The sequence below is a fragment of the Corvus cornix genome, chromosome 2 (genome assembly GCF_000738735.6).
Source record: "Corvus cornix cornix isolate S_Up_H32 chromosome 2, ASM73873v5, whole genome shotgun sequence".
Lineage (NCBI taxonomy): Eukaryota > Metazoa > Chordata > Aves > Passeriformes > Corvidae > Corvus > Corvus cornix.
In genome coordinates, this window is record NC_046333.1 from 130585568 (window position 1) to 130596163 (window position 10596).

The 10596-nt window shown below is 48.2% G+C and overlaps 1 protein-coding gene across 1 annotated transcript; it reads right to left on the bottom strand.

Annotated features, from left to right (window-relative positions):
* Positions 1–649: 649 nt before the first annotated feature.
* On the bottom strand, positions 650–2205 carry LOC120409696 (GSK-3-binding protein-like). Its single transcript, XM_039549122.1, has one exon. The coding sequence runs from the start codon at positions 2089–2091 to the stop codon at positions 1480–1482; it is 612 nt and encodes a 203-aa protein (XP_039405056.1). The 5' UTR covers positions 2092–2205; the 3' UTR covers positions 650–1479.
* Positions 2206–10596: the final 8391 nt, after the last annotated feature.

Consider the following 10596-nt stretch of genomic DNA (forward strand, 5'->3'; position numbering starts at 1 on the left):
AATTGAGTGGGGGTTGGGAGATTGTTAAGCTCCAGTCTGTGTGATGTGTTCAGTTCTGATCTTGAAGCTCAATGACTCCTAAAAACCCAACACAGGATTTTACAAAGGAAACTATTCAAAATAGGTATTGGAACTTAACGACCATTGAAATATCTAGTTTGGGTTTACAGAATTAAAATTTTTTTTTTTGATTGCTGCCCAGATGTCTTGTCTCCTTTCTAGAGTCTTTCTTTCCCCTCTACACTCAGAGAGAGAAAAAAAAAAAACCGAAAACAACCCAAACAAGTGACCAACACAAGCCCTGTTCCTTCCCCAGTACAAAATACCTAATTTTCGTTTCAGTACGATTTGACTTATAAATTCCAACAGCCACATTCTCGGCTGCTCGAAGGGGCGTCTCACGGCTTACAAATGAACGCTGCTGGCAAACAAAGGGGCTCAGTTGCATCTCCGTGCATTAATAACCGGTGTCCCACTGCATCAGACTATGCGGATTGTTGTGGGGAATTTTTTTTTTGCTTGTAAAATGGAGATCTTAAAACTGAAAGAAGATCAAGGGGGTACGTGCCTCCCGGGGCATCATCCACACAGTTTTGTTCTCATGAATCAGAATTCATTTCCCCTTAACAATGAGACACAGACCCAAAAATAAAAACAAGACCACGTTTATTCAATACAGACAGGTTAATTAAGACAGTAAGTCCTGTAAATCAGGAACACATTTCAAACGCTCCGGTACGAAGTGCATATATTTAAAATCAACAGCTGCATCTTGTACTTGAGCCATTGAGTTTGTCGGGGAAGGGTGGATTCAGGGTTTTTCTTTTTGGTAGAAAAAAACTTGTTTCGGCTACCTTGCGTGAACAATGCATCTCAGGCTCCATTCACTCATTTCTTAAGTCCAGCTGCCTTCCAGCTTTGATATTCACATTTTTAAAAACTGCTTCATACAGTCACAACGAGAAATAATAACAATAAACGTTAAAATAATAACAAATAAACCCCCAACAAAAAACCAAACCAGCCCGGGAGGGGAAAGGAAACACCTCCCGCCGGGGTCAGCGAGGATTATTGCAAATGGCTCCTGGGAGACGGAGGAGCCCCGCGGCAGCGGGGGACCGGCGGCGGGGGGGTCCGCGGCCCCGGCCGGGCTGCCCCGGCGGGGGGAGGAGAAGGAGGAGCTCCCGGGGAAGGCGGGGGGGGGACACAACAACAACTCGGGGCGGGCGGCGTGCGCGGCCTCACCGGCTGGGGCTCGGCGGGGTCCGCGCCGCGGGTGACCTTGGAGCGGAGGGGTTCAGGCACCCTCCCCGCCCCAACCGGCCCCGGCCAGGGGGGCCCCGCCGCCGGGACACACTTACATCCTGGCGGAGCCCGCACCGCGCTGCCGCAGCCCGCCCGGCGGGGGCTCCGCTCCGCCGCCGCCGCCAGCGGCCGCGCTCCTTCGCTCCGGTCACCGCCGCCGCTCGTCCCCGCCGGCTACTGCAGGGGCTGCACCGCCGCCGCCGCCGCCTCGCCGTCCGCGCCGCCGCTCCCCGCCGAGGCGCTGCCGCTGGAGGCCGCGGATGCCGCCGCTGCTGCCGCCGCCGCCGCCAGCTGCAGCCGCCGGACGGCTTCTTTGATGAGGTTGCCGGAAAGGATGAGCTGCTGCAGGAGCCGGTGTGGGTCCTCCTCCTCCGCCGGCCCGTCGCCCGGCCCCGGCGGAGGCTGCTTCCTCCGACGGGCGGCGCTCCGCAGCCAGCCCCGTCCGCACAGCTGCTTGGTCACCCGCTGCTGGCCGCTCCGGTCCGGCCGCGGGGGCTCGACGTGCTGCGAGTGATCTTGCTGCGGGGCCGGTCCCCGCGGCGCCAGCAGCCCGGCGCCGGCCCCGCCGCCGCTGCAGCACCGCGGCGAGTAGGGGGCGGCGCGGTCGCGGGCGCTGCCCGGCCCCAGGTGCTTGGGGGCGCGGGGCGGCGGCGGCGCCCGCTGGGCGCTCAACTGCAGCACCTCGCCCAGCTTGGCCACCAGCGCGTCCACCTCCTTGGAGCCCGCCTGTCCCACGGCGACCGGGCGCTCCAGCAGCAGGAAGCGCTCGCCCGGGCGGCACGGCATCTCTGCCGGGTCCCTGCCGTGCCGCAGCCGCCGCAGCGGGACCGGGGCCGCCGCCCGCCCGCCGCCCCGCGCGCGCGCGAGCACACGCGGCTCCGGCGCTGCGGTCGCGGCTGGAGCTCGGCCCGCTGGCGTTGGTTTGTAAACAATGGGTGACGCGCGCGCCCGGGCGCCTCCCACTGCGCCGGCCGGGGGGGGAGGGAGGGACGGCCCTCCGGACCAACCGCTCGCCGGCCGCTCCCGGGGCCGGCGCCCCGTGCAGAGAGGGCTCGGCCAATAGCGCGGGGGCGGCTCCCGCCGCCGGGCGCCGCCGGCCGGGCGAGGCCGCCCCGCGACCACCGAGCGCGACGCTCCCTGTTCAGTCTTCTTCCCCCCCGTCTGCGCGCCGCGTGGACCGGCCCGCTTTCAAACCCCGCACCTCGGGTCTCGGGGGCGGGGCCGCAGTGATTGGCAGGAGGGGGCGGGGCGGGCGGCGCGGCGCGGCGGAAGGTCCCGCACCGCCCCGTCGCCTCGGGACGATCACTTGGAGGGGTCACGGGGGACCGCGGGGAGGGCGAGCGGCGCCCGGTGACCGCCCCGTGACCGCCCGGTGACCGCCCGGCCGGTGCCGCCCCCGCCCCGCCGTTAACGGCCCGCGGGGCGCCGGTGCGAGCGCGCGCCGGTGCCCCCGTGAGCGCCAGGCGGTTGCGCGCGTGCGGCTCTCCCGCGGCCCCGCGCGCCTGGAAGCGAGAGCTGGCGCTTCCCAGCGGAGCGCGACCGGCCCGCACCGGCCTCTTCGGGAGCGGCCGCGGCGTTGCGATCCCCATTAGCCAGTGTAGTCGCCCGCAAGGTTCCGTGTTGGGATCGCGGCGCGCTCGTACCGCAGCGCCCGGTCTGACCGCTTGGTTCGCCCTCGGCGGTCGTCTCTGCCCTGATTGCTATGCCTGCTGTGTGCCCGCACCCGGCAGCGCGTTGGTTTGGGGCTTAATTCCTTGACATACAAATGCCTTTGGAGTCTTTTTTGTCATCACTAGAATTAGCAGACGTGAAGCAACTCTGTGCAGGTGTTCTGCCGGGGTTTCTCTCAGCCTGCAGCTTACTTCATGACCTGCACCAAGGCTCTGCCCTATCTCTTCATGTTCCAGTCCTGTTCCTTCCCTTGTTTCCGTCACTGCATCATTTAAGGAGGTGTTGAAGTTTCTATGGTGAGCCTTAAATAAGGCTTTCTGGGTGTAGGAACTCTGGGGACATAGTCCAGAACACGTTCATTCACGTGACAGGGCATGCGGCCGGCTCTGCTGGGAACAGCCTGTAAAGTGTGAGTTGCTCATACACATAACTGCTATCACCACTGTGCCCTTGATTAATCAGTAAGCGGTTGGCAAAGGAGAGGGCATGTCTTTTGGTCTGTTTGTCCATGTTCTCCTGAGTTACTTCCACTTGCTATATAAAGCAAGAGACCCTGTGCATAAGTGCACGTGTTTGTGAACATGCCTGCTATCTGCACATGTTAATGGTCACTCCAGCCTATGTGTCCAAGCACATTACTACATCCCCTGCCTGGATTTATATGAGCTGGACATAAATCATGCCACCTAATTGCTTTTTATTTATTCATGTGCATACTGAAGGTACTGATACTTTCTTATTTTCAACACCTTCTTGGTAACTGGCAATTAAAACTCAGATCGCATTGTTCTACAGATGATGAAAAAGTGATATTTTGTTGCACACCCCCACCCCCCATATTTTTAAGGCAACACTTCCACCTTTATTCCTTATTTATGCAGTATCTATTCAAAATAAATAGAAGCAGGCCTACATAGATGCAGTGGATGGATCTACTTCAGCTCCAAGGGAGATCTATATTCAGATCACTTCTGAGTAGGTAATCTGGTATTCTATACAAGCAAAACTGCAATAAACCAGTACAGCTTATTCCAGCCTTTTCTTCTCCCACAAAAGCAAAATAAGCTATACCAGCAAAAGCTCAGTGCTGCTTGTGATTATATCTACACCTGGGGCTTTCATGAGCCCAGCAATGATAATCGCAAATCGTGCTTCATTGCATCCCTAACCAACGGCAGCGCTGGGAAAAGCTTGCAGGATAGTGCAGATCAGTGCCACAGATAGGGAGCTCACAGCGCAGTCATTAGCAGAATCCTGATGTCCTCAGATCTTTTTAAATGCCAAATTTTAGTGATGACTGGTTGACAATGGACTGAGTATCTGCTGCGGATTTTAGGACTAAATACACTGAAAATGTTTACACTGAATACTACTGATCAGGATTAATAGGTTTACCAGCTGAACAAAGTGAGATTTGTGGGCCTTCAGGAGAAGGGTGTTTCAGATTATGTTCTCCTAGACAAATTAGGAACCTCAGCCATTACTTTGGTACTATCTGCTCTTTTCACTGGATGATGAGAGAAAAACTAAAATGCTGGAGAAGACAGTGTATCCTATATTTGAAGTTCTCTCTCAAAGATTTGTTTATGTGGGAAAACTGTACCAAAGAGGGCTCAATATGAATTTACATCATAGTTATATCTGCGGAGTGGATCTCAGTATGTCAGCACCCAGAGACCTTTCTGGGATTAAACCCCAGTCCATGCCAGGGGCAGGTCTAAGATGTCTGGAGCCATTATCGGATGTTCCTGGCAGAAATACTACAGCAGTTCATGAAGAGGTGTTTGCTAGTGCCTCTCCTTAGAAATGAGAACAACTTCAACAGTGGGTTTTGCAATAAAGGGGCTGTCATAGGTGCCCTGATGCAGAGTTTGTGAGCATAAGTGACTGAGTTGGCTGCCAGGTCAGCCCCAAAGAAGCTGGGGCCTCGTCGGTTGTAACCATCAGGTCATTTGCCCAAGTCCCAAGTAAGCTAAAACTTACTCACTGTATTCTCATTTAAATTGGGAGAATACAGCCTGGTTATCACACTTGGTCTTCTACCACTGGTGACGAGTTCTGCAGTACTGCTTTTACTTTAGCAGTTTACCACAGTAAGTGCAATTAAAAAAAATCCCCAAAACCCCAAAGCCCAGAACATTAACGATTGGGGGAGGTTCTTTTTAAAATAAAAGTAAAAGGAGTTGCAAAACTGTTGACAAAGTTTTTCTGACCTTTGACCGTATTTTGCTGAGCAGAAATTTGACAATGACCGTTGCTGTTTTGTTTTTTTTTTTTTTTCTGGATGCATTTCTGTGTATGGTCTGTTTCCCTTCTGAGTGACAAAATTCTCATGGCAACTTGATGTCTAAGTCATTCTATTAGCAAGACATTACAGCTGAGAACAGTGATTGGTCCTTTTTTGTGATTATTGTTCACTTGCATTCTCACTTTATCCATTCAAATGTTTAGAAAACAGTCTTTAATATATTTTTAGTAAAACTTGTCTTTCAGGTATTCCTAGCAGAGGACAAAATCTGAGTTTCATAAACAAGTACTAATTATATTAATTATATGTCCATCTATAAAATTTTGACATAATTTTATTGTGCTTCCTGAGGATACATTTTAATTTCAGAATATAAAGGTCAGTTTGTATATCTTACCTTTTGTACTGATCCTGACAATATGGACAACTGGGTGTGAATTCTGAGCTTTAAACCTATTAAAGACAAAGAAAGAAAACCCTTAAATCCTTTGAAGTCTGCAATCCAGTGTTATCTCAATCCTTTGACTACATGTATGTGTTCAGAATCATGCACATGTTCTAGTGTGTTATGGAGACCCTGTAACCCAGTCAATGTGAAAATTATAAATAATACTTAATTTGTGCAGGTATTTACATTTCAAACCCTTTTGCTGGAGCTGCATGATCTGTGATCTCAGGCTTTGGCATGTGTAGAAATGAATCAGGTTGATAAATTTGTGATAGAGACTATGTAGTATTGCATCACAATGTTAAAGTATTTATAGTGTTGTTTACAAAACAGTAAGATGGCTTTGAACTGGGTGAACCTAGTGACTAGGAGGTCCTTTCCAGTTCTCCTCCAGGCGTTTCTCACGTCCTTTATTTTCTACAGAAACTTCTGTCATATTTGTTAAATATGCAGAGCTTCTCTTCATAACAGTAGTGTCAATGAAGGATGCTTGTGCAAAGTAAATTAATTTCCTGTGCACACTTCAAATGCAGAATGGGGAAAGGCCAGAACACCATCCAAATAAGACAAGTTTAGATTCCCCAATAATTGTTTTGTAATCTGCATTTATAATAAATTTCCAAGAACAAAAGACATTCCTCTAGAAACAGCTGAGGTTGCTAAGTGACACAAATGTATTTACTGTGTCATAACTTGCAAATGCCAAGCACATTTAAACAAGAGATTTAATAAGCAGCAGTGTCATGAATCTTACCTTGACTCCCAGGGTAAATATAAACCTGTTGGCCAACAGCTTTACACGGTTTTGGATGCCCAGTCTGAGACCTTAATGGAAACAGGAAACATTAGTTGTTTTAGAAAATAAAGACTTTCACCCTTAAGGAATTGAAATATGCATACTTTGTCCCAATGGATATTTGGGATTTGTTTCTTTCATGTATTGTTTCTGTTTGTCCTCATTCAATTACCTAAGAATTTGCAGGTAGGGATACTGCTTCCTAACAAGTCTGGGAACTACATTGTAAGTCGTGAGACTGAATTACTTCTTTTTGCTGAAGTTGTCACTGTTTCTTATATCTTTTAGACACAAAAAACCCTCTCCAGTCTTTTGGGGAAAGCAAAAGGCTGGCACCTTCTTCTGTCTTCTCACCTTCTTCTAGTGTCTGACACACCAAACTGCTGTATTTCAGCTTGTCCAAGCAATCAGAACACATGGCCCCTTTGGAGGGGCCACAGTAACATTCCTTTGGCCTGATAAGCTGATCCTTCTCTTTCGCTAAGCTGCAAAACCTCTTCTTCCTCCTCTGATACACACAAGGTGCAGTCGAAGCCCTGTGCCTGCCACAAATGTGCAGAAGTGGACAGTGGGCAGGAATTGCTTCCAGGGAGTGCATTGAGCTACCTGGTCATTAGGAGCTGCCAGGTTGCCTTGCACAACAGCCTCTGCTAGTTTAGGAATGAGACAGGAGGCGTGGGAAAGGAGCCTACAGACGTCTCAGGGATGCACTAAACTACGGGGCAACCAAGTCTTTGTTTGTTTATTCAAATAATTGACTCACTTCCAGCTTTCCTAATAACTGGAATGCATTTTAATGGTAACCTGTATTGTAAGTAGTGAGCCAGTGTAATCTGTCGTGTGGGCTCTTATAGGTTTTCCATATATGCAATTCCTGAGAATAGTTTCCATTTGCTCAATCTTTTCAAATATTGAAATATAGGAAGCAGAGATGAAAACAATATCTTGAACCACTCCTAAAATGTCATTAAATGGACTTTAGGAACATCTCTTAAAAATATCAGATTCAAGAGAAAAGCCCTTTCACCTTTTGTCAAAATACCCTGCACATTTCTGTATGTCCTGACAAAATCCCTGTGCTTGTTGCTATACCTTCAATTGGTAATTGTTAACCAGACATCTCTTGACAGTTCTGTTAAAACAAGCCTATCTACAGTGAATACTGAAAAGCCATGATCAATAAACTAATATATAATGATTACAAGTAATGTGTCTCACTCAGCATGTAGGGCAAAAACGAAAAAAGGCCTCCTGTCTAATTGTATTTGAAGTAGACTTGTCTAAAATTAAGGGAGCACTTGTCCCACAAGGACTGCAGCCAGTTCCACTGAATCAATGGAACCTGGGCAGGACTGCCAGCTTTCCTCATTGAAATTCCTCCCTCAAACTTACTTTTGACATTAAACCATTAGAAAAAGATGACTGTTACTTAAAAAGAAAAATGAAAACCAGGCACCACCTGAGATCTGACAACTCCTTCTTGTTTTAAGTCTGAACTGTGCTGTTTGTGCAATTTAGGCCTTGGATTTGCTCCTCACAGAAGCATGATCAACCTTCAGGTAAGAAACCTCTTGGAGCAGCTGCTGTGTTTATAGATGTGGTCACATTTCCTTCTTTTGCTCCCTGACCACAGCTCACCTTTTTTTTTCTTTTGGTGGTGTTACTCATCTCATCATGAATGCCTCAGTTTTTCTTCTTAATCTAATCCTGCAGAGCACTGTGGTGTGCACTTGTGGTACTCAGTATGATATTTAATCTCTGCCATTTTTCTCTGTGAGAGAGATTAGTAAAAGATTTTAAAACCAACAAACTTCATATCCATTTTTCTCAAGTCTTATTAGCCCCTCAGAACAAGACAGGTAGATCTAGCTTCTTGAAACACCTTTCCTTCTTCTCTTTAAAAAAAATTATGTCCATGACATCCTGATTCCACTACACATGCCCCTTTCCTTTTCATCTAAAATAGTCCTTTTGATGTGGTTGCAGTACTTTTCCTTTTTTTTCTTCAGTAACTTCTAAATCGCCAAACACATTTCATAGAATCATGTAATGGTGTGAGTTGGAACGGACCTTAAAGATCATTGAATTCCAAACCCTCTGCTGTGGGCAGGAACACCTCCCACTAGACCTGGTTGCTCAGAGTTCCATCCATCCTGGCCTTGAACACTTCCAGGGATGGGGCATCCACAACATCTCTGGGCAACCTGTTCCAGTGCCTCACCACCCTCGCAGTAAAGAATTTCTTCCTAGTATCTAATCTAAACCTATGCTCTTTCAGTTTAAAGCCATTCCCCCTTGTTCTGTCACTGCCTTCTTGTAGGCCCCTTTGGGGTACTGGAAGGCAACTCTCTTAGCCTGTCCTCACAAGACAGGTACTCCAGCCCTCCAGTCATCTTTGTGACCCTCCTCTGGACTTGCTTCAACAGGTCTACATCCTTCTTGTGTTGGGGGACCCAGAGCTGGATGCCGTACTCAAGGTGGGGTCTCACAGGAGTGGAGTAGAGGGGCAAAGTCACTTTCCTTGACCTGCTGGTCAGAGTGTGAAGAAGAGGCTTATTTTGAGGGGCTTGTGGTTTTTTGTTACTCTATCTGCCTATTTTATCTTCCAACCATCTATTAGGTTAGACTGATTTTCCCTTTTTAAAATCAAGTCTATATATTTAGACAGTGAATTTCCAATAGCAAACAACACCCATAAATTATTACACAGTAATAATTCCCATCACATTAGCAACTGTGTTTTCCTGTATATTTTGTTTAGGGCTAAATTCACCCTCAGTGGATAGTGAAAAACAGCCCTTTATGTTGCAAACCTTTCAGCACATAATGTTCATCATAATAGATTTCATTATATCCTTGGGTGCTATTATACATGCATAATTTAGAGTAGGTATCACAGGTCATGTCACTTACCTCCTTCTGGTGTAGGTCTCTCAAGACTTTTGTATAAAAAAAGTCTTTGGCTCACAATAACATACATGGAGATACAATACATGGAGAATGTTCCTCCCTTATTCAATTTTCATCTCTCCAGGGTCTTGCTGAACCACCACAGTTCACAGCCAAGGGCACACACATAAACTGGCCATGATTTTAAATTATAGAATCATAGAACACAGGTTTGAAAGAACTGACTTCAAGGAACATTTCATCCAACCTTTCTTGGTAAAAGCACAGTCTAGACAAGATGGCCCAGCACACTGGCAGCCAAATCGCAGGAGTGTAGAGTATTGGGGAATCCACAACTTCCCTGGGGAGATTGTTCCAATGGCTGATTGTTCTCATTGTGAAAAATTTCCTTGTGTGAGCACTTGGAACTTCCCCAGGAGTAACCTGTACCCATTATCCCTTGTCTTTTTCATGTGACTCCTTGTAAAAAGGGAGTCTCCTTCTTCTCTGTAGCCACCCATCAAATAGTGGAGCATGGTGATGAGGTCTCCCCTAAGCCTTCTTCTCAAGGTTGAACAAACCCAGTTCTCTCAGCCTTTGCCCCTGGGGCAGGCTTCACAGTCCTTTGATCATCTTTGTGGCTCTTCTCTGGACCTTCTCCAGCCTGTCCACATCTTTTCTGCACAGCAGGAACCAAAACTGAACACAGTATTCCAGCGTGGCCTGATGAGCACTGAGCAGAGTGGGATAATGAGTTCCGGATCTCTGCTGGTGATGCATTTGTGGATGCATCAGCCTGGATTTTTGTCCCCATGTCTGGGGGCCCAGCAGTGCTGGTGCAGACAGAGGTGAAGGAAGTGTTTACCTCTGCCTTTTCATCATTGTCAGTGACAAATTTACTTCTCTTATCCGTAGGACAGTATTTTCTTTCTCTTTCTGGTAGTTGTTTATGTACCTGAGTAACTGTTTTTTGTAGTTTTGAGCAGACTCAGAAGCATGCAGTTAAGCCAAATTTTAATTTTCCTTTATAGCAAGACTTTGATTTGTGGCAGTTCTGTAGCTGCAGAGGAGCAGACTGAGTTGCCCCTGAAGCAGGAGAACTGGGTAGTGCAGAAGTGGTGGGGAGAAGCTCTTTCACCCATCTCAGTCAGAGCTTTGCCTTCATGCTTGGGGTTGGAGGGTTGTGCTCAGATTGAGTGGAGACCTGTAGGATGAAGATTTACAGGTAAAGCCTTAGGG